At 42.3% G+C, this 22,099-nt stretch overlaps 1 protein-coding gene across 1 annotated transcript in view; it reads right to left on the bottom strand.

Annotated features, from left to right (window-relative positions):
• Nucleotides 1-955: 955 nt before the first annotated feature.
• COL15A1 (collagen, type XV, alpha 1) overlaps nt 956-22,099 on the bottom strand; it is a 211,009-nt gene continuing 189,865 nt past the window's right edge. Inside the window, exons 30-40 of the mRNA XM_006886968.1 lie at nt 19,700-19,780; nt 18,835-18,884; nt 18,619-18,720; nt 14,209-14,353; nt 10,356-10,420; nt 7,503-7,631; nt 7,330-7,389; nt 6,580-6,645; nt 4,191-4,376; nt 2,652-2,767; nt 956-1,169 (exon numbers count right to left, since the gene is read on the bottom strand). Coding sequence (XP_006887030.1) covers nt 956-1,169; nt 2,652-2,767; nt 4,191-4,376; nt 6,580-6,645; nt 7,330-7,389; nt 7,503-7,631; nt 10,356-10,420; nt 14,209-14,353; nt 18,619-18,720; nt 18,835-18,884; nt 19,700-19,780 — 1,214 coding nt within the window. The remainder of the gene's footprint in view (nt 1,170-2,651; nt 2,768-4,190; nt 4,377-6,579; nt 6,646-7,329; nt 7,390-7,502; nt 7,632-10,355; nt 10,421-14,208; nt 14,354-18,618; nt 18,721-18,834; nt 18,885-19,699; nt 19,781-22,099) is intronic.

Raw genomic sequence — 22,099 nt, 5'->3', positions numbered from 1 at the left:
GAAGGAGATAAAGGGATGGGGGCGGGGATTCAATCAGTAGATAGCACACCTGGAAAAGATGTTTTTATGGTCACTTACATGGAAGAAACAAACAAAGCTTACAGCATGAAGTGTACATTTCTCAGAAAATTCATCCCCATAGTCTTTTCTGTTTCAAATACAGTTACAGTTATGATTCAAGGGTTGCCAAATGAAAATCATAAAACCAGGAAAGGGGTGGGGATGGAGGGTGGGAGGCAAGGGAAAAGTAGTAATTATATGCTACTTCTTTTTTCGTTCCAGAAAATTTGGAGTTTCGACTTTTCCAGCAAGTCAGTTATATAAACAGATGCCATACTAAAATATGGTTGTGTAAAAATATAAAACTCCTAAAGCATCATGGCAATAATATTTTAGAGGAAAAAAAATTAAAGTCTGGTAATATCTGAAAATACAAATAGGATCATTTGAGCAGTTCTGTGTCTCTGTACGAACAGCAGTTGCAAGATGGGTGTATGCTGAAGAATGAAGCATTTGGTCTGCACATAACTTAGAGAGGGTAACATTTCTAAACACTGACTTTGAAAGAAAACATGAAGGACATCTTACACTCAATAACAACGGTTAAAAGGAGGAAATCACTTTCTGAAGGATGCAGTGGGCAGAAGGCCATCATGGCCTTTAGTTTCAACTGGCTTTTAACCTGTCTTGGGATGTGTTCATGTCCCACCACATGGAGCTTCCCACAGAATCTAGCACCAATATGTGAATCAGATTTTTATCTTTGATCTAAGTCCCTTACGTCTTCAGGTTTGAGTGTACTGAGGTATGTTTTCTTTGGTTGCTGATGTGATGAATGCATGCTTTCTTTTAAAAAAAAAGTAATATTTACAACATTTAAACATGTTCAATTTCAGTGTCAACTTTTCACATAAGGATACTGGAAAATGGTTAGGAATCATCGGAAGGCCATTCATTACTTCCTGGCGTCGGTCATGAAGCTGTTTTCTATACACAGAACAATTAGTCTACTAGCACAACTATATGCTTTCTGGTCCAGAATCTTTCCCGTGTTCAGTGGAGAGGCCAATCCTGTGACGGCCAAGTCTGCGGTCCGCCATGCTTCACAATAGTTATCCACCAGCCGGACCCCATGGGTGTTGGAGCCATGCCAGACAATCTTTTGGGGCCTAGAAGAAATTGTGTTGTGTTACTTTTGGAAATGACACTTTTTTGGGGGTGGTAAATCTTGGTGCGTGAATAGCATACGTTCAGGGAATCAAGGACCAAACCCCTACTTCCAAAGACTGACCCCAAACAACCACCTATCATTGTCAATCTTCCTAACTTGGTGAACCCACGATAGTCTAGCCAAAGTCTGTTTGTAATTGTTTACAAGTCTACCCTGCTGATACAAATTTGAATCTTTGCACATGAGGCCTTTGATTCTGGAAGAGCCACTCTCATTTTCCTTCTCATCTTTCAAAATCCAATACATGCCTCCTCTTGCAGGAAGGCTTCTCTGATTCTTGCCCCTATGCTGTTATTATGTGCTCCCAAGTCAATTCTGATTCATGGAAACCCTAAGGGACAGAGTAGACGTGCCCCAGGGGGTGTTCTGAGCTGTAATCTTTGTGAGGGTAAGTTGCCAGGGGTTTTTTTTTCCCTATGGAGTGGCTGGTGGACTTTGAACTGAAACTCTGAGTCAGTAACAATGCTAAACCATTGCACTATGAGGACTTTCTAACTCCTAAGTAAGGCTAAATATTTCCTCCATAAATCCATCACGGCATTTGTCTTCACTTTACAACATTCTTCCTAGTCCACCTATGTCTGTCTTTCCCTGTAAGGATAAAGGCAGGGGCCATGAAGGTTATTATTGAACCTCCTTTCAGGCCCTGCATTCACTGGGCTCTGCATAAAGCAGATACTCAGCAAAGTTTTGCCAAGTTGCTCTATTCTGAAAACCACAATAACCTTCTTGTTGTTGTTATAAGCTATCTGGTTGAGTATGACTCACAGCGACCCTATGAACAGCAGACCCGAACCCTGTCTTCTCCTGTGCCGTCCTCACTGTCTTTGACACACTTGAGCCCATTGCTGCAGTTACTGTGTGGATCCATCTCATGGAGGGTTTTCCTCTCTTTTGCTCACCCCTGACCTTTCCAAGCATGATGTCCTCCTCCAAGGAACAGACCCTCTCAACTGGCCCAAAATAAGTGAAAAAAGCGTCATCATTCTTGCCTCTTAGGAATACTCTGGCTGCACTGTCTCTAAGATAAATTGGTTTGTTCTTTTGGCATTCCATTGGATGTTCTGTATTCTTCTCCAAAATCAATATTCATGTACTGCATACTCATTTGATGCCCTTGCATATATTAGTTTTATTTTCACAACAATCTTGTGCTATGTGATTATCTTGCTCATTGGGCAGCCAAGGCAACGAGTCTCAGAGGAAGAAAGACTCTTGCTCAGGGTCTCATTCTCAGCTCCTGGGTCCAGGCTCCTGGTTGCATTGCAGTGTCCAGGTTCTCCTCACGCTCCTCAGCTGCCTAGCTGAGGCTTTGTGCTGGCAACATTCCAGAGGGCAGCCGATAAAGGCATGCCATTGCCAGGATGTCTCCTACAGCAGTGTCCTATCACACACCACCCATACTCCCATCTCCACTTACCAAGAAGGGTCTGTCATCACGTCCCGGCCATCAAAGGAATATATTGGAACATGAGTATTGAACTGACCTCCATGGCCAGAAAAAATTGAGTCCCAATTATTAAAAAGCACTTGGCCCTAATGGAGATAAAATACTACTTTAGATTCATAATATGATCAACCTACAAAGGAACTAGATACTTACCCATTCTTTAAGGCCCAGATGCCACCTCATCCCAGAGCCCCCATCCCCAACCCCAGAGTGTGGAGAGGGCATGCACACTGGAGGGTTGATTTAAAAGTCATCCTTGCACCCTATTGGTTTAAAGCTCTTATTTCTTGAGGGCAAATTTTCTTACTATATATGAGTCCAAGGCTCTTCTCCACCAAAATTACATTTTAAGTTTTTATTTTTATTTTCTTGCTTTCAGAATTTTATAGCTATGTGCTGAGCTTCAGATTTGTTCAGGCCAGGTGATGCTTTGCCTCTTTTCATGAAGGAGTCTCCTCTCCTATGGAAAAGCCCACAACTCAAGTCATTTAAGGAGATGAGCTGTCATGACAGAACTCTGAGAGACGAGGCAGAAGGTGGTATGGGGACAGGAGGTACATGTAAGGTTCCAATTCCCAGAGTTACACGGACCAAAGGATCTGAAGGCTCACACTGGAAATTAAGTCAGGATAGAAGACGTGTCTGAATAGTGGCAGAACTGTCCCTCTTTAGTTTTATAGGTGACAGCTGCTTCTGTGGTATCACTGAGGGGACCTATGAGGTCTTGATTGTCCCAGTACATGGGACAGAGAAACATCTACCAGGTTTGGCAGCTCAGACACATAGAGAGCACCGACATAGGTGTAGGATAGTGTGCTCTGCCCTGCGACCACGCTCACAGCTGTCCGCTGTTGCCGTTCAGCAATGCCCTGTGGAGGAAGGCATCCTCTGTTGGAGCAAAAAGTTCAGATATGGGAATCAAGGAAACTAAGTCTAGTTTTCAGTGACTTTGAGCAAATGTTTGTCTTTCTTTCAGCCTCCACTTTTTCTTCTGACAAACTGAGAAAAGAACAGCTCCACTTTTATATTCTCTATTGGGATAACAGATACTGTTCTTGTTGTGTGCCCTTGAATTGTTCCCAGCTCAAAGCAACCCAAAAGGGCAGAGCAGAACTACTCAGTAGGATTCCTAGGTCTATGAATCTTTATGAAAGCAGACGGGTGCATCTTTCTACTGTGGAGTGGCTAGCGGTTTTGAACCTTTCAATCAGCAGCCAAGCAAGTAACCATTGTCCTCTTTAGATAATTGATACAAAGTACTTTAGAAATCGAAAAATAAAACTATAAGAAGGAAAAGGACCTCAAGACCATCCAAGCAGGAATTCAAGTACAAGTGTAAGAAAACTGAGAGTCAGAGAGGGAAAGTGATTTGCTCCAAATCACACAGCCAATCAAGGACAGAGCTGAGCCTTGAACTAGCACTCTCCTGAAGTCACAGAATTCTAGCAGCCTACAGTCCCTGGGTGACCATGATACCTGGAAGGCAATGGGAAGGATGCTCATTTTTACCTTGAGATTCACTATTGGAAGGTTGTATCTCTCTGCTTTCCTTACAATTGTGGACAGATCTTGCAAATGGGAGGACAGGAATGCCCGGTAGGTGGACAACAGTCCTGCAGCCCTGGCCTGCTGGAAGCACTGAAAATCAGCTCGAATGTCCCCAGAAAATGGCATGTTCAAAGCAACCAAGTGCAACTAGAAAAAACAGAGAGAGAGAGAGATTGCTGCAGCCAAAGGGTTGCTTAAAGGCAAACACCAACACCTTTAAGCATCTTGTGTTCCTAAGAAGGTCCTAGACTTCTTTCAACCTCTACCTCTACCTGAAGTTAGAATTTCAGTCTGGCTCGAACATCCCCTGTAAAGAAGAGCTCACAGTTTCCCGAGCAGCGTGTTCCAGTTGAGAACAGGGCTAATGACTTACGCTGTTGTCCTGGATCACCCCTTGAGCCATTAGTTTGATTTCCATGGATCCTCTTGAAGCCCAGTTTCCCGGACATACTAGAGATTTTTAGCTGGCTTTGCTCCTAGGGCTCATACTCCATTTAGCTATGTGCCTGCTGACCTTTCTTGAGTCTCCCTAGCAGGCCTGGGGCCAGGAGGAAAAGGCATTGAAAAGAGAAAGGTCATGGCATTTATTACTAAGGTAGCTGGGATAGATTGATTTTGGGTTTTTTTTTTAAGATCAAACTGAAAAAAACAAAACACTTCATTGCTTTTGAGTCAGAATGGTCTCATAGCTGACCCTCCAGCAGGATTTCCAAGGCTGTAAACCACATGAGGAAAGATTGACTATTTTTCTCCTGAGGAGCCATTGGTGGACTTGAACTGGCAGAGATGTCATCTTTGCATTAGCGGTGCAACTCTATGGACCACTCCCCCAGACCTCCTGTGTCATAACTCTACCCTCAGAACTCTGCCACCTTGGCCAGCAGCCAAGATCCAAACTAGTGCCTAATTTTTTTCTTCCAGTTACTCTCCCAAAATCCAGCGCCTTCTTCTGCATTCTCTCCCAACCCTTTCTGCTATATTCTTGGAATAGATTTCGTCAGTGAAGGCCCCTCATCCCTCCTCCTTCATATATTTTCTCAATCTTTTTACATAATAATGCAGTGCTATGTGGGTTTTTTTGCAAAGCACATAAGCCCCCTCCAGCATTAGCTTCATAGGCATGAAATGCAAGCCACTGACATGTGCATTTATATAAGGGAAAAACAATATGGTAATTTCAACTCATCAGGATAGAGCTGAGGAGGAATGTTGCAGCACCTGGGTCCACATTGTCAGACAATATAGATCTTTTTAGCCATCTTAAGCCAGAGGGTATGGAATAAGTACCAGATGGCAGGGGAGGAGACTGAGATTTTTTTCTTTTGTTTCTATGTTGCCTCAAGCCCTTCAGTGGCTCCCCATTGCCCACTGGAAAAAGGCAAAGGCCTTGTTGGCTCCTAATGGCCTTGATGAGTGTAACTTGCTGATCTCTTCAGACTAAACTTCTCCCTTCCAGGCCACAGTGAAATGCTTGTAATTAGAGAAACGAAGTGTTTCCCTTTCCTCTCACCAGCCCACAATCCTTCTGCCTGGGAATTCCCACTCTCCTCCGACCAACTGCCTCCACGCAGCTCTCAACTCTCCTTTAGATTTTAGTTCAGATCTCACCTCCTCCACTCAAACTCCTCTACTTCTCTGGCATACCAGTCTTAACCCAGCACACACCACCCATTATGGTGTACTGTAACAGCTGATCTTGTCTCTGCGTATTTAAAAATATGCACACACACTAAAAATAGGCCATTTCAACAATGTCTACGTGTCCAATTCAGTGCCAATGTTTACATTCTTCAAGTTGTGCTACTTTTCTTGTTACTCCTTTTTACATTGTTCTACCATTATTATCATAAACTCACTACCTTCTAAGCGTCCCATCTAACTTTTCAAATTGCTATTGTCAATATAATTGCACATAGAAAAAAATCTTTAAAACAACACATTGCTCAAAGCAGACACACTTTACTAATTAGAATGAGTTATTATTTTGTTTTTGTTGTTGTTAAGAGAAGGCCTCGGGGGAGAGTTTTATTGTTCCAAAGTTTTAGTTATATATAAACTATTATAATTATTGTATTAACTATTAATTATTGTAAACTATTATAGTTTCAGGGGCTTATCCAGCATCAACAGCTCCAGAAAATACAGATTTCATTTAGGTCTTACAGTTATGTTCAACATTTCCCCCTCTATTGATTAGAATTCTTCTGTAGAATATTTTTTAAAAGTTCATGATTGCTTATTTTTTGTTTGTCTACCTCACTACTCTGGATACCTGTAGATGTTAGGAACTTAGGACCAAGCATAGGTCCTAGCATACAATAGACACACATTAAATATGAACTGTACTTACTGCAGGCTGCTCATAATTGGCACTTAAAACAGGCATCAGTGGAGGCTGAGGATGATACCGATGTGGCTATTTCACAAATGAGAAAAAAAATGGTGTGAATATGCATTCAATCTAGTTTTCAGTATATCGAGGTTCTAGTGCAAGTTTCTTGAGAAAGTACTTTAAATTGTTTATTATCATCTTTGGGCTGCTTTCAGGAGAAGAATCTCCTGCTTGAATAAAGCAATTATTCTCAGAAAAAAGAAGAGAAAGTCTTTTAGGAGCACTGAACCAAAGAATCAGAAGACTGGTGTTTTATGGCTATTTCTGCCATTTAATAGAGCAAATTCCCTCTTTCCAAGCTTCTGTTTCCTCATCTGAAAACTGGGAAGATGTATTTGCCTCACAGGGTAATCATGAAAGTGAACTACGGAAGTCGCTGGTGTAGAAAGTCTTAGAGCTTCAAAAGTAAGTCTCTCTATGTTGCTTACACAAAGCAATGATTTCACAGAGACACAAGCTGAGGGTGAACAAGAGTTCAGTTACCGCAGTGGGAAAAGCAACTTGCCAGCCTGTGAGCCCGGTTCTCCTTTGACTCTATTATTGTAGAGACTCTTTTGTTGGCACCTGGTCATCCTTGGACTTCCACATGCTATTAAATCATGCAGAATTGGCTGGCTAGCGTTCGGAGGGCTTACTGCTCAATACCAGGGGGACTGGGTAGACGCTGACAGCTGAAGGGATGAACAGCAAAGCTGCAAAAATACTCACGTTGCCAGAAAGCGCCGGGGGTGGTGGGCTGTCGGCAGGAATGGGGATCAATTCTCCCAGCTTGAAGGAAAACAGGACAGTGAAAATGAAACATGAAAATGGCATTTCCAGCAGCAGATTTTTCTTTTTAGAGGGTATCAGAGGCAGTGTGTTACAGGAAGTTTGCAAATTACCTGTAATTTTTTCCAGCCGTCTTTGACACGTATGAAAAACTCAGTGCTGTCCCGCAGGTAGATGAATGTTCCTTCTATAACCAAATGCGCTTTCTGCAGCATATCGTCCATGTTGCTGAACGCTGTGACCTGACAAATAATTTAAATTCCAAACACGGCAGTTACCATTACAGCGTGGCACGATATGACTAATGGTCCCGTGTAAATTCAGCTATGAACCATTCTCTGATAGTCAATAAAAGAGGCTTATTTATTGTGTGGTATGGAGATACACAGGAGCTCTGGTGGCCTAGTGGTAAGAAGCTGCACTGCCAAGCCAAAGATACGCAGTTCAAATCCATAAGGTGTTCCGCAGGAGAAAGATGGACAGTCTCCTCCAGTATGATCTATTACCTCTAAAAGCCTGCTGGAAGGTCAGCTATGGGACAGTTCCAGCTTGATGGTACCTGATGACAACAACAACAATAACAACAACATGGAGATACATGATTTGTTAATAACCAAAAAACACTCTTTTTGATAGAGTAAAGCTATATATTACTCTGGAAGATAAATCTGAATTATAAAGAATTCAACAAATTATAATAGAAGAGACAATATTTTGTGAGTACAAGAACATTTAAAAATTACGCAGAGGCAGACCTGTCTGTCTGCTATAGCATTAACAGTATAACTGGGGGGAAATGGCCATCACTTACATTCTTTTCAGTGAAAAACTAACAGTTTAAGACAGTGTTATCTCATGCTGTTCTTTAAACAGTTTCCAATTTGAAGGAAATGAAATAAAAGTAAAAGAAGAAATTCCAGCAAATAAGCAATAATGCTTAGATCTTTGTCTCAAGAACAGAAATGGTACATGAGGGCACAAAGCCATGAATGTCTTTCTGAAAGGGTCAGAAGGAGAGAATAGCACAGCCCCTCATAACCCCAGAGCAGAAAGCAGAAAAAGAGCCCATTGCACAGCCCCTCATAACCCCAGAGCAGAAAGCAGAAAAAGAGCCCATTGCCCAGCCCCATGTTGCTATTTGTTGTTGACTCGCAGTTGTGATACTGAGAATGGGGTTTATTAGGGAAGTAAGTTGGAAAGCGGGGAAGGCAAAAAATATCACCAGAAATAAGGCCATCTTTTAGCCCAAGTTCCAAAGCATAATTCTACAATTAGTTTACAGTTCAGTTCTGGTTTAAAGTTCAGCAGTCAAATCCAAATCATCCAGCAAGGTTTGCCTCAGAGCAGTTGTAAGTAAACTTCTCCTTCAAGCATCCGCAAGAACAGCAAAGATATTTAACTGTGGTCTTTATCTGAGGGCTCCTCTGCTTACACTTTGCCACAGTTTCTCCACAGCTATGCTACAGTCTCTTTGCCACCAAGGTCTTGCTCTCACCAGGTCTTGACGCAGTCTCCCTCAAGTCTTGTTGACCAGTGTGGAAAGTATTCTTTCTATTATCCTAGTCCCACAGCTGGTGATGATTTGTAAGACTATGTGGCAGCTGGAGACCAGAGGGGGCTAAGTGTAATGGCTAACAAAAAGCCAGATTTTAAGCTAACACTACACCTTGAAACCTTGTATCTAGCTGAGTAGTTAGAATACTAAATATATGTTATAAAATATTGGTCTAGCATTTCACTTTCTAGAAAAATGCCAGGGTTAGACAGTCATCTTGGAATTTCTAGCAGCAGATACAGAAGCGATAAAAAAATACATTGTTGTACTTGGTAGGTGCCATCAAGTTGAGTATGATTCATGAGTATGACCCCATGAACTATAGTTCTGAACCCTGTCTTATCCTGTGCCATTTTAAGTATATTGCTTCAATCACTGTATCAGTTCATCTCATTGAGGGTCTTCCTCTTTTATGCTAACCTTTCCAAGCATGTTGTCCCTTTCGAAGCAATAGCCTCTCCTAACAACATGCCCAAAGTATTTGAGATGAAGCTTTGTCATCTTTGCCTCCAAGGAGCAATTTGCCTACTCCTTATCCAAGACATGTGTGTGTGTGTGTGTGTGTGTGTGTGTGTGTGTGTGTGTGTAGGAAACACAAACCAAACTATTAAACAGCATCAAATCTCAAAGAAACATCAGCCAGTAATTGTAGGATTTTTAAATTTCAATTGAGAAAGAAAGACCATAAAAAAAATTCATTTTCATTAGAATGGAATGACCTTGTTTGTCAAAATGATTGAGAAATTCCCTCCAAAGTGATGTCAAAATGATGTCAAAATGCCATCATTTCCTGGAGAGTACTCCTTTCACAACAAATTTTGACTCCAATCCAGCAAAGATCAAAAAACATTCCTAGGTTTCCTGGTCTTCCTGTGAAGTATTTGTCTATCATTTTTTCTTTATAATATCTTCTTAGTGCTGTGTCCTGTGCAGGAATTAACAAGGTCACGGATGAATAAGCCACATCCTTTTGCAGATTAGAGCAGGGCTGGCTAGAGCAAGCATAGTACAAGAACACTTGTGTTCATAATTTTCTATTTAATACGTGTGGCTTTTGTACTAACTCACCAATTATGGATGAAAAGGATAGGACATACATAATAAATTATTTCCCTCTGTACTTTATTGCTTGATAAGTCATCTGAATAAATAGTAAATACTACTACTTTCAGTATTTAAATGTCTCATACTCATAAAATATTATTGTCTGTTTTGAATTCATCTAGTTTATTATTCATAATAGAGATTGGTATTTCAAAGTAATATATAATTTACTTTCATCTACCAATTCTATTTGTATGGAGGCCATATTCCATAATAAAACATGGGCCAGCTCTAAGTACTATAACTAGAATTTCAATCAAATCTAAATAAAGCAGAAAGAAGAGCGCACATTGGTACCGATACTGACCAGGTTTCTGGATCCAGGGAGGCCTGGCTGTCCTGGAGGGCCAGGAGGTCCTGGAAGAGCCACAGCTAAGACAAAGCAAAGGGAAAGTTAAAAACCACACTTATTGACAATATAGAGATGTGTTCACAGCCTTCCTCATGACCATTCTCCGAACCTGCATCTTGGATATTCTGGGCTCAGTATTTCACTCAAATCACATTGGTTGGTTTAGGAGATAGGATTCTGAATCAAGTCATGCTTAAAACTTTACCATTTATACGTGAATAAACTCCTTTTGTTGGTGTCTATATAAGCTAACTGGACCTTTCTGTCACTTGCCTCCACAAATATCCTGATTGGCAAAAACTCACATCATCCCCAAAGAGAAGCAGGTGACTCTGGGCAGCTGAAGCAGGTGCAGAAAGGAAGGAGAAGGTGCTAGGTTTTAGAAAGAGGGCAGGACAGTGCAGTGACAGGAGTCCTGGCCTTGTGGCCTTGACACCTGAGTACAAGCTGCCAGTGTGTAAATTCTCAGCTGTATAATCTTGGGTAAAGGCAAGTTCTCTGATCTCTAATTCCCTTATCTATGAAGTATAAAATGGACTTATTTCCTTCACTGGTAGTAGAAAGAACTGAGTGAAATTACACACTTAACAAATGCACTTTTTAAATCTTACAGCATTCAACAATAAGCTTTTAACTTTTTAAGAATATCAGGTAAAAAAAATAAAAAAAAAGAATATCAGGTCACTTGAAAATAAAACAAAAGTTATTGCCCTTTTTACAAACACACACACACACACACACACACACGCCCTACTAAAAAATGTCAGAGGAAGACAGGTTCCTAAGAACTACGCATCCCTGAACACTTTTAGACCCTACTATTCTCTAACAAAGCCTTACTTCATGCAAACAAACAAACAAACAAACAAACAAACAAACGTATTTTTCCCTTTTTGAAAATTTTAATGAAAGTTTATAAAGAACTTGGATTTACATTCATTCACTGTTGCACATTTTCCTCCCTATCCCCCTCCTCCTCCCCGCCCAGTTAACTTTTTTCTTTGGAAAAAAAGTTCTTGCATTGTTATACAGTCTGCCCCCTGCCCTGACTACTTTACTACACATCTCTTATTCTGGTCTCTTGTCTTGCTAATAATACCTAATGATATATTCCTTTTATACAGTTCTCTCCCTCATCTGTTTCAATGCTATTTACTCCCTGTTTTCTGTTTCCTCCAACCCCCATATCAGTCCTGTTCTATAATTGTGGTATTATACAGTTTGTCTTTTTGTGACTGAGATATTTCACTCAGCATAATGTCCTCCATGGTCACCCATTTTGTATATTTCATGAGTTCTTTGCTTTTCAGCGCTGCATAATATTCCATTGTGTCAATATACCACAGCTTCTCTATCCATTTGTTTGTTGATGGGCATTTGGGTTGCTTCCATTTCTTTGCTCTTGTGAACAAAGCAACAATAAACATTGGTGTGCATATATCTGCTTGGGTGGCAGTTCTGGTTTCTTTAGGGTATATTCCCAGTAGTGGAATTGCTGGGTCAAATGGTATTTCTATTTGCAATTTTTTGAGAAAGCGCCATACTGCCTTCCGTAGGCAGTGAATAAGGGTTCCAGTTTCTCCACAATCTCGCCACCATTTGTTGTTTGCTGTTCTCAAACTACTATATTATTTACAGTTATGTGTTTGATAAGATTTCTGATTTCCAATTTCTCTTCATATCACCCCTTTACTTTCCCCCTCCCCCCATTTAGCCAGGTTAACAATGTTTTTAGAACTCCCAGAATTACTGTAAGGAATTTTTCAGGTCATTGCAGTTCCCATGTAAATCTATTCTTCCACCTGTTTTCCAAGAAAAAGCCAGATAAAGGTAAATCTGCATAGGATCATATCCTTCTTTCCACAGAGGAGCAACTAATAGATTCAAACTGCTGACTTTTCTGTTAACAGTCATGTTACACAGTATGCCACCAGGTAAGACTTGAAAAATCTATATGTAAGGTGGTTGTCTAGTGGATAAAGTGTTAAAGGACTTAGATTAGGTTCCCCGATTCTCCTAATACAGCAAGTTTCTTGACCTTTTTGAACTTCAATGTTTTGATCCATTAAAAAAGTATGTCAATATAGCCACTTCATTTCTCCCCAGGGTTCCTGTGAAGACTCTATGGGATAATGAACGTGACTGTTCATCATATGAGGGGAAATCCTTTCTCAGTGGAGCAAAGCTTTTTTTAATTCCCCTACAGGAGCCAGTATTATGGACTAGAAATTTTCTACATCTTCATTTCATCTTGTAATATTACTCTACATCCTAAACATCTATTCAACCTTCGAGGCTATCAGGGCACCTATCACTTTATCTGTTCTGTACTTCCTGTCTTTGTAGGACCAATATAATTTCTTGCCGTTCCCCCCGCCCCTTTATTTCTACAATCATTTGGTTTCAGAAAGATTTATTTCTCATGTGATCCTATCACTTCTTATGTGATCCCCTGGCCCATTATTGGCCCAAAGTTGGGCACTTGGCCAAGACAGGACAATCAGTACTTCCCTCTATCTTGACTGACCCCAGGACGTTTCAAATGAAAATGGAGAGAGAAGGTCAACACTTCTAGCTGAGGGCGGAAGCTGTAAGTTGTAGGCAGCGCTATCTCCCATCATGTGGCAGATGTGATCTGTGGTGAGGAGGCAGGAAGCAGCCACACAGATAGATGTTAAGATCAGAGTTGGTGGAAGCCCCCCACGGACGTCCACTTCCTGAGGTCCAGCTGCAGGTCTGCCTCTCTCAAAAACGGATTGTTCACCCTCTCCTTCACACCTAATACATTTTCCTTTTACTTGATCTCATTTGACTTAAGCTTCCTTTTGTCACGTAGAGCTAATTAAAAAATCATGACGTGGTAAAACCCCAGCATCTCAGCTTCTGCAAAGCTCTCTGGAATACCCTAGACACTGCAGACCACAGATAACCCTTTTCTGTGCTTCAGCCACACCAAGTTCAGGCCAACCCAAACAACAACAAAAATGGTGCTCTGTTACTGATGTTAATATTTTCAAGTATAAGAGTGGTGACAAGAACTCAGGCTTTGAAGCTCCATTGGTCTGTGTCTTAATCCTGTGGGTAACACCTATTAGCTGTGTGATTGTGGAAAAGTTCCCAAGTATTTTTGAGTCTCACTTTACTCATCTGTAAAATGGGCATCCTTAGATATTGCTTGAAGGATTATCAGAAGAATTTAATAAAAAGGAGAAAGGGAAAGAGAGAAGAGCGCAGAAAAGGTGGCAGGGGTGGAAATCACTAGGAGAGCAGTTTGTAGAGTGCATGGGAGGTAAAAGTCTAGGGAAGACTGAATGAGGACTCGAGACAGGGTAATAATAGGCATAGTTCAATGGTAATTCATTACATGGAGTACCTGTGTATGAATGAAATGCAAAGTAAATCAAAGATCATACAAATCACAGTGTATATGAATGAACACAATGTGTACAACTTATTGTAAAAGTCATGGATCACCAGCCAAGTGCCTAGCATTTGGTTAAATGTTCAGTAAATGAGGTTTTCCTTCTATTTCATCCATTTTGCATTTGAGAAACTATTGCTCAGAGACATGATGAGAATTTCACCAAGAGAAAACCAAAGCCGGCCTCAAATCCATATCTTTGGCTCTCAGGTCTCATAGGCCCAGGAACTGATTGTCAAAACTCCCAAGAAGGCTATATCTGGGTCAGCTCTCTGCTTGTTACACAGTACGGTTTAGTGAAAGCTCTGAGAAGGCATAGCACTTAGAAGAAGTGACCCTAAACATAACAGAGGCAGCATGAGTGAAGGGGCAGTTCACGGTACCAACCTGCTCCCAGGATAGCAGGAGGTCCCGGTGGTCCTGGGGGTCCTGGTGGCCCAGGGGTGCCTGGTCTTCCAAAACCAGGAGGTCCAGGTAGGCCAGGAGCTCCTGGGGGTCCTTGGGGCCCGATGATCGTCTCTCCTTTCTGACCCTATTAAGGAAAGTACACCGTCACGGAAGAGGCAGCGTCGATCACTAGAAGTCCATACGACTCCTTTAATGAGGAGGTCTTTAATGTTTGGACTGTTTGGTTAAGAAGAGTCCACATCATCTCACATTGCCCCTCTATCTCCTACCCCATCGTGTTGGTCACTCAATGGGGCGGGTTCCCCATATCCAGCCTCATCCTTTCACTACAATGTCACCATCCCAACCCGAGGTCCTCAGGAATGCTTTAAGAGTTACTTTTTGTTCTGACCTTATATACGATTTGCCCTTTGTAGAAAACTTAGATTTAGCCTATTTAACACCACTGACACTCCTCACCATTACAGACTTTATAGTCAGCATTTTGACAGTGTCGTGTATGCACTTTTTGACCTCTAGTTTATCTAGGTTTTGCTTTTTTTAAAAATTTATTATTAATTTCAATGAAAATTAACAGAGACTTTGGATTTCCATTCATTCATTGTTGTACTTTTCTGCCCTTCCAACCCTCCCCCCTTAGTACACTACCCTCTTGGAGAAGTAAAAGAAAAATTCTTTCATTGTTTTACAATCCCTCCCCCCAGTTCCACTCCACTATGCAGCCTTCACTCTGGAGCCTTGTCATAACAAAAATACCTAATCACATATCCCTTTTAAACAGTTCTCTCCTCATCTGTTTCAATGCAGTATACATTTTTGAACCCATCTTTCTCAGTCTCCCCCCCAACCCCAAGATCAGTCCTTTTTTACAACAGTGGCACCATGCAGTATTTGTCCTTTTGTGACTGAGATACTTCAGTCAGCATAATGTCTTCCAGGGTCACTCATTTTGAATAATATTGCATGAATTCCTTGTTTTTCAATGCAGTGTACTATTCCACTGTGTTAATATACCACAGCTTCTTTAAAACAACTATGAGATATCATTTCACCCCAGTCAAAATAGCAAAATTTAACAGAACAGCAAGCAACAAATGCTGGCGAGGTTGTGGAGAAACTGGAACCCTGATTCACTGTTGGTGGGAGTGTAAAATGGTGCAACCCCTGTGGAAAGCAGTATGGCGCTTTCTCAAAAAGTTGCAAATAGAGATACCATTTGACCCAGCAATTCCACTACTGGGAATATACCCTGAAGAGACCATAGCTGACATCCAAGCAGATATATGCACACCCATGTTTATTGCAGCTTTGTTCACAATAGCAAGGAGTTGGAAACAACCTAAGTGCCCATCAACAAACGAATGGCTAGAGAAGCTGTGGTATATTCGCACAATGGAATACTATGCTGCATTAAAAAACAAGGAACTCATGCAATATTATTCAAAATGGTTGACTCTGGAGAACATTATGCTGAGTGAAATATCCCAGTCACAAAAGGACAAATATTACATGATGCCACTGTTGTAGAATGGGACTGTCCTTGGGGTTAGGGAGACACTGAGTAAGATGGGTTCAATAATGTATACTGCACTGAAGCAGAGGAGGGAGAGAACCGTCTAAAAGAGAGATGTAACTGGGTATTTCTGTCATCACAGGAGACTAGAGCGAGGGCTGCATGGTGGAGGGGACCTGGGGGAGGGTTTGTAAAACAATGAAAGAATCTTTTCTTTTACTTTTCCATAATTTTTGGACTCATGTACTTATAACTTGTTAGTCAAATTTGTGTCTTCTAGGTTGCAACACCCCCATGATACATATTCAAGGATATGTACATGTACAGCCAAGCACAATCAATATGAGTGCATCTGAATTCCAAAATCAATCTCCATAATAGTCTATGTGTTTCCTACTGCCAAAGGGGCCCTTTAGAGTAGTGAGAGAAGATCTTCACCCTGAAACCCACAGCGTCCCTTTTCAGCAGGAAGTAGCTAAGAGAATACGCCGTCCCCTTTTCCTTATGACTCAGGGTGAAGTCTCTCTCAGGGAGGAGTGATAGGGAATGGCAAAGGATACACTGACAAAGAAGATTAATCAGAACTGGCTTCGACAAGCACTGTGGCATTTGGACAAGAACAAACTGGGAGGAGGGTAGAGAGAATAGTGCAACAATGAATGAGTGGAAACCCAAAATCTCTGTAAATGTTTATGAAAATTAATAAAATATAATTATAGAAAAAAAATATACCACAGCTTCTCTATCCATTCGTTTGTTTAGGTTTTTCTAAAGGCTCAATTCTATTGTTCAGCCAATGGATGGAAGGACAGGCTTTTCTTCACAAATTCCAAAAGGAAGCAATAGGATGTATTAGATAAGAGTCCATGTGTCATGGTTAATACTGTGTGTCCAAAGGCCCATGCGTGTCAGTATCAAATACCTATCCTATGTGTTGTAAATCTAACCTCTATAAACTTAATGAAAGAGCACAGGTAGGTGAATGGTAAGGAGCTGTGCTGCCAACCTAAAGGCACATGGTTCAGATCCACCCACTGCAATTTACAACCCCCACCGATCCACTTGGTTCTGACTCAAGGACCAACAACACAGCAAGACCTTAATGAGTCAGGTTTATGATCTGTACAATCTGCAAGGACATTATAAGCCTTATCTGATTAAAGATGGGTCTCTTCAGGGCATGTAGCCTGCATGCTATTTGTGTTTGGACTCTGTCCAAAAGCTAGAGATCTTTTTGTCAGATCTACATCTAGCTACCTCGCTAATGGCCTCCAGACTTGAACCAGTGACCTGCTTCACTTGCATTCACTTTGGATTGATCGATATAAAAGCCTCTCATCTGTGGCCCCATTTCCCTACAATCATTTCTGGAGTTGCCAGCCTCTGAAGTTGGTAGCTTCTAAAGCCAGTAGCCTGAGACCTTGCTGGCTGGCTGAATGGCCAGGTCTCTGCCTCTCTAGATGCCTCCATCTAGAAGTCTGACCTACTGACCTAGGACTTACCTCTATAAACACATGAGCAATTTCCTTGAAATAAATCTCTCACTCTCTTTCACCCCCTCTCATATATCTCTATCTTCTCTACCTCTCTATATCTACATAAGGGATCTCTGGTGGGCTAGTGGTAAGGAGTTGTGCTGACAACCCAAAACCAGGTGGTTTGAACCTACCAGCTGTTCTGTGACCTGCAAGGTCAGCTGTGAGTCAGTTCTGACTCAACAACACATAACCACAACAACAAACCTATACAGGTTTCATTGGTTTTGAATGTCTGAAGAATCCAGTCTGTTACCTGGGAATTTTGATCCCACCTTTTCTAATCCTGGGAACGTCATCGGATTATCAATCCTTAACAAATTTCCTCCTCTGTAAATGGAAATAATAATAGCAACAACCTCATAGGATTGCTGTTGTTATGTACTATCAAATCAGAACTGACTCATAGCTGACCTACCAGGGAGTTTTTAAAGGCCGTAAACCACACAGTGAACAACTGGTAAATAACTGGATTATATTCTCTCTTGGAGGACTTTTTTTTTTTTGCACGTGAGCTGAAAAAAAATTGTACATCAAGATCATCTGAGGGCTGCTTCTTTGACATGATTTCAGAATTGTCAAACAAAAAAGCAGTTGGTATCAAGTCAGATCCAGCTTATGGTCACTCCACATGTGTCAGAGCAGAACAGGGTGCTCCAGAAGTTGATTGCCAGAACTTTCTTCTGAGGCACCTCTGAGCTGGACTCAAAACCTCAAATTTTTCCAATCAAACGCCGCTGAGTCGACTCTGACTCACTGGGCCCCCATGTGTAACAGAAGGAAACAGTGCCCGGGTCTGAATGATCCTCACAATCACAACTATGCTTGAACTGACTGTTGCAGCTACTGTGACAATCTGTCTTCTTGAGGGTCATAACCTTCTTCTTTTTTTACCTTGAGCCTCTATATTACCAAGAATGGTGTCCCCTCCAACACTGGTCTTTCCTAATAACATGTCCAGAGTACATGAGACAAGTCTTGCTATCTCTACGTCAGATCAAATAGCCCTTCTAAAAATATCTCCTCACTTCCCAGTTTGCCCCTATTATTAGCTCTTTTGTGTTGAATGGGTTTCTGATGTCTTACAAGAATAAGGCAGTGGTGTTAATAGCCTAGAGTTACCTGAACATATATAACCTTGGCCGGCTCCCTTTCCTCTATGGGCCTCAGCCAAGATCTTCACTAACAAGTACAGGAGAAGAGCTGGCCAATTTCCCAAGTCCTGTTGCCAGATTGTAGTATTGTGACTAACCCTCGATTCTTCAACTATATAATCTTATTGGGGGACTTCAGGGTAAGCCATAACTCATTACGGAAAACGACTTGGGGGTCACTACTTACAATTAGGCCCGGGCTTCCTGGCAAGCCTGGAGGCCCAGACATAAAGTAATTGACACTTGATTCTCCTTTTTCTCCTTTGAAGCCCCTTTCTCCATTTTCTCCCTGGAGACAGAGAACACATAACTATTATAGGAAGAAGAATGAAGTGAAGCTGGTTTCAGACAAAGTTCAAGAACTTGGAAATGCTGGCCAAATGTTTAATAGAAAATGACTTACCTTCAAACTGTTCAGAAAATGTCTCAGATAAGATGGATCAATGGGAGGACCTACAAAAGAAACACTTTAGAAAACTCACGGTCTTCATTTCAGAAACGTAAAAACAAGCAAAAGCCTTCCAGTTGACAATGACTGTTGTATCCTAGAGGAAGTGAACTAGGTTTACTCATTCACTACTCACTGATTTGGAAGCAAAAGTCCATGCTAGTTCTACTCCTTTTACAAGGTTGGAAGAACACCAACGTGTGGTGACCCCGTTTCTCACAGAGTTTGTGAGGCATCCATTTGGAGCCCATTGCTCCCTTCTCCATACTCCTTATATGGGAGTAGGTCACAGAAGGGAGCCTTCTAGTAGACTAGTATTAGGGAAGGGAAGCAGCCCTCTTTGACCACCACAGTGGGCTATGTAGACTCTAGAATGGACCAAGAGACCATCCCTTTGAATTTCTGGTTCCTCAGACATGGTTGGATTTTAAGCAAGTCCCTGGTGCTCTTTGGGCCTTGTTTCTTAGATAGAACATGTGGTCTTTTTTGATATAACCATCTGTTTTGGAGACCCTATGGCCTAGGGGTAAGAAACGCCACTGTAATCCCACAAGTATGTGGTTCAAATCCACCAGCTGCTCCACAGAAGGATGGGTGTTCTCCTCCCATGAGATTTACTGTCTCTGAAAACCTGCTTGAAGGTCAGCTATAGTTCATCAACAACATCAACAACAACAATAACAACGCCTTGACTGGCTTTCTCTAGAATCCAGTGGAGCTTAAAGTCAAGGTTGTAATACAATCAGTCTTACTCTCCATTCCAGTTACATTCCGCAGAAACAAAACCTAAGGCAAAATTCTAGAGCAAAAGTTGGATTACCTGGTGGTCCCTGGGCTCCCTGGTCACCCTTTTCTCCTTTTGAGCCAGGAAGACCCCAGGAACCCTTTTCTCCTTTAATACCTACAAAAAAACCACATGTAGTAAATATATGTATAGTTGAAAATCACCTTTATTCAATGTAAAATCCAGGGCCATTTTTCACTCTGAGACCCTTTAGCAAAGTCCACTCAAAGGCCTGTTGGAGAGTCACTGGGTATAAAAATCCTTTCTTAAATGATGAAGAGAGCAGAGGTAGATGCATCAGACACAGTCCTGGCCTTGAAAACCTCAGTCTTGTTGGGGAGCCAGACAGAGCTAATAATAATGCAAGGCGAGATGAAATAAGTGCTATCATTAAGATACCAACCGCGCGTCATGAGAGCCCAGCAGAAGCTACAATTACCTCTCACGCAGTCAGCTGCCTGAATGTAGATGAAAGCTCAACCCCAGGTCGACCTTGCCCCATCTCACCCATTCCTGTGCAGCATGGTCACGCAAAGGGGGAAGAAGGGTCCCCTGAGTGAGTGAGTTGGGCCTGCAGAGGACAAGTGAATAATCCGATGACAAGTTTGGAAGATGCTAACTCTACCGTGACCCATTTCTCCACAGTGTTTGAGAGAAGTGTGACTTCCACATAAAATTCACTGCAGTCCTTCCCTTCTCCCTCCGCATTTACTATGGGAATGGGGTGCAGAACGGAGTTCCTTGGAAGGCCAGTTGTTTGACATGGGAAGCTGCCCATTTCTCCATCATGGAGGGTTGTGTGGACACTAGACCAGAGAGACAGAACATCCCTTTGAATTCTCAGTTCCCAAGAGGTGTGAAAAGAGCAATCTCCAATGCTCAGGAGGCCCGAAAAGGGGCCACCAAGGGTAGACGAGGCTTGCAGGCTCAGTTTTCCCCAGAGGGAGAGAAGGTTGTGGGCCTCAGGGGCACATGGTGTGGTGCTGCGGCGTGAGGCTCTCCAGGAAGATGCAATTGCATCTCACAAGACCTCACTGATGCCGAGGGTGCTGCCTGAGGATGAAGACCTGTCAGTGCAGCCTGTGGGGTCTCCATCACCTGCAGCAAGACCCTCAACAGCAACGATGACTAGAGAGAAAGAATGAGCTCCCCAACGTGCTGCTCACTTCCGGGTCTGTGCTAACAGCCCACTGTGAGTTGGAGAACATGGGTCGAAGCCAGGGCTGTCACACCTGGAAAGGCCTGTCCTCTCTTTCCTTCTATGAAGACTTGAATGGAATCCAGGTATGGGGTTTTGAAACCAAAAATTCCACAGGACCAGATAGCATCTGGAAGATCACCACATGACAGGCTGGGGATAACAGAGACTAGCCAGAGGCAGGTACTGGAAATAAAAGAATTCTCCTGATAGAAGGAGAATTGAAGTCTTTGAGCCGTAGTGGTGGAGAAGATTATTGAATATACCATGGACTGCTAGGAAAACGAACAGGTTTGTCCTGGAGAGGGTGAAGCTGGGCTGCTCCTTGGAGAAAAGGATTCTGAAGCTTTGTCTCACATACTTTGGGCATGTTGCAAGGAAGGCCCAGTCCTTGGAGAGGGACGTCATGCTTGGGAAGGTGGAAGGACAGTGCAGGAAAGGAAGACCCTCTATGAGGTGGATTGATTCAGTGACTGGGGTAATAATGGGGGCAGCTGTGTCAGAGATGGTGAGATTGGCACAGGATAGGGCAGAGTTTAGAGATCTTGTACATAGGGTCACTATGAGTCGCAGGTGACTCGACAGCACATAACAACAACAACCCCTTTACTTAAACTGCAGCTATTCAGACTCTTGAGTACAAAGGGGGACACACAGCATGACAAGGATGGCAAGAGTGATTGGTCACCTGCAGGTGTCTGTCTCAAGGCCTACCCCCCCTCTCACATTGGAGGATAATCTCCAATAGGTCATGGACATGCTGACATTTCCTAATCAAAACTCCAGGCTACTACTTCTCCCCCTTGACTGTGCATATACATCATCTGGGGAGCTTGTTACAATGCAGATTCTGATGCAGCAGGTCTGGGGAGAAGCCTGAAGGTCTGCGTTTGTAACAAGCTCCTGGGAGATGATACTGCCGCTCGTCCAGGGACCCTTCCAGGCAAAGAGTTACTAAGCTCCCAAGGCCCCTCGCTGTAATCATAGTTCTTGGTGTATTGCATTATAATGATTTTAAAATAGCTTCACCTAACTGATTCTAAGGGCCAAGGTGGCAGGAACAGGGAAGGATTCTTCGGGCTCAGCTCATTACATAGGGTGGCACCAAGTGAGGAGTGAGCATTAGAAAAAGTTCTATGAACAAACTAACAAATGAAGTTCTTCCTGCTAACTCGGAGACTCAGCGGAGGTGTGCGGAACAGACAGGTATGTGACAAAACCAGTTTGCCACTTTAATA

Source organism: Elephantulus edwardii, unplaced genomic scaffold (assembly GCF_000299155.1).
Source record: "Elephantulus edwardii isolate Elephantulus edwardi_28Jun2011 unplaced genomic scaffold, EleEdw1.0 scaffold00052, whole genome shotgun sequence".
Lineage (NCBI taxonomy): Eukaryota > Metazoa > Chordata > Mammalia > Macroscelidea > Macroscelididae > Elephantulus > Elephantulus edwardii.
This window is presented reverse-complemented; position numbering and strand designations above follow the sequence as displayed.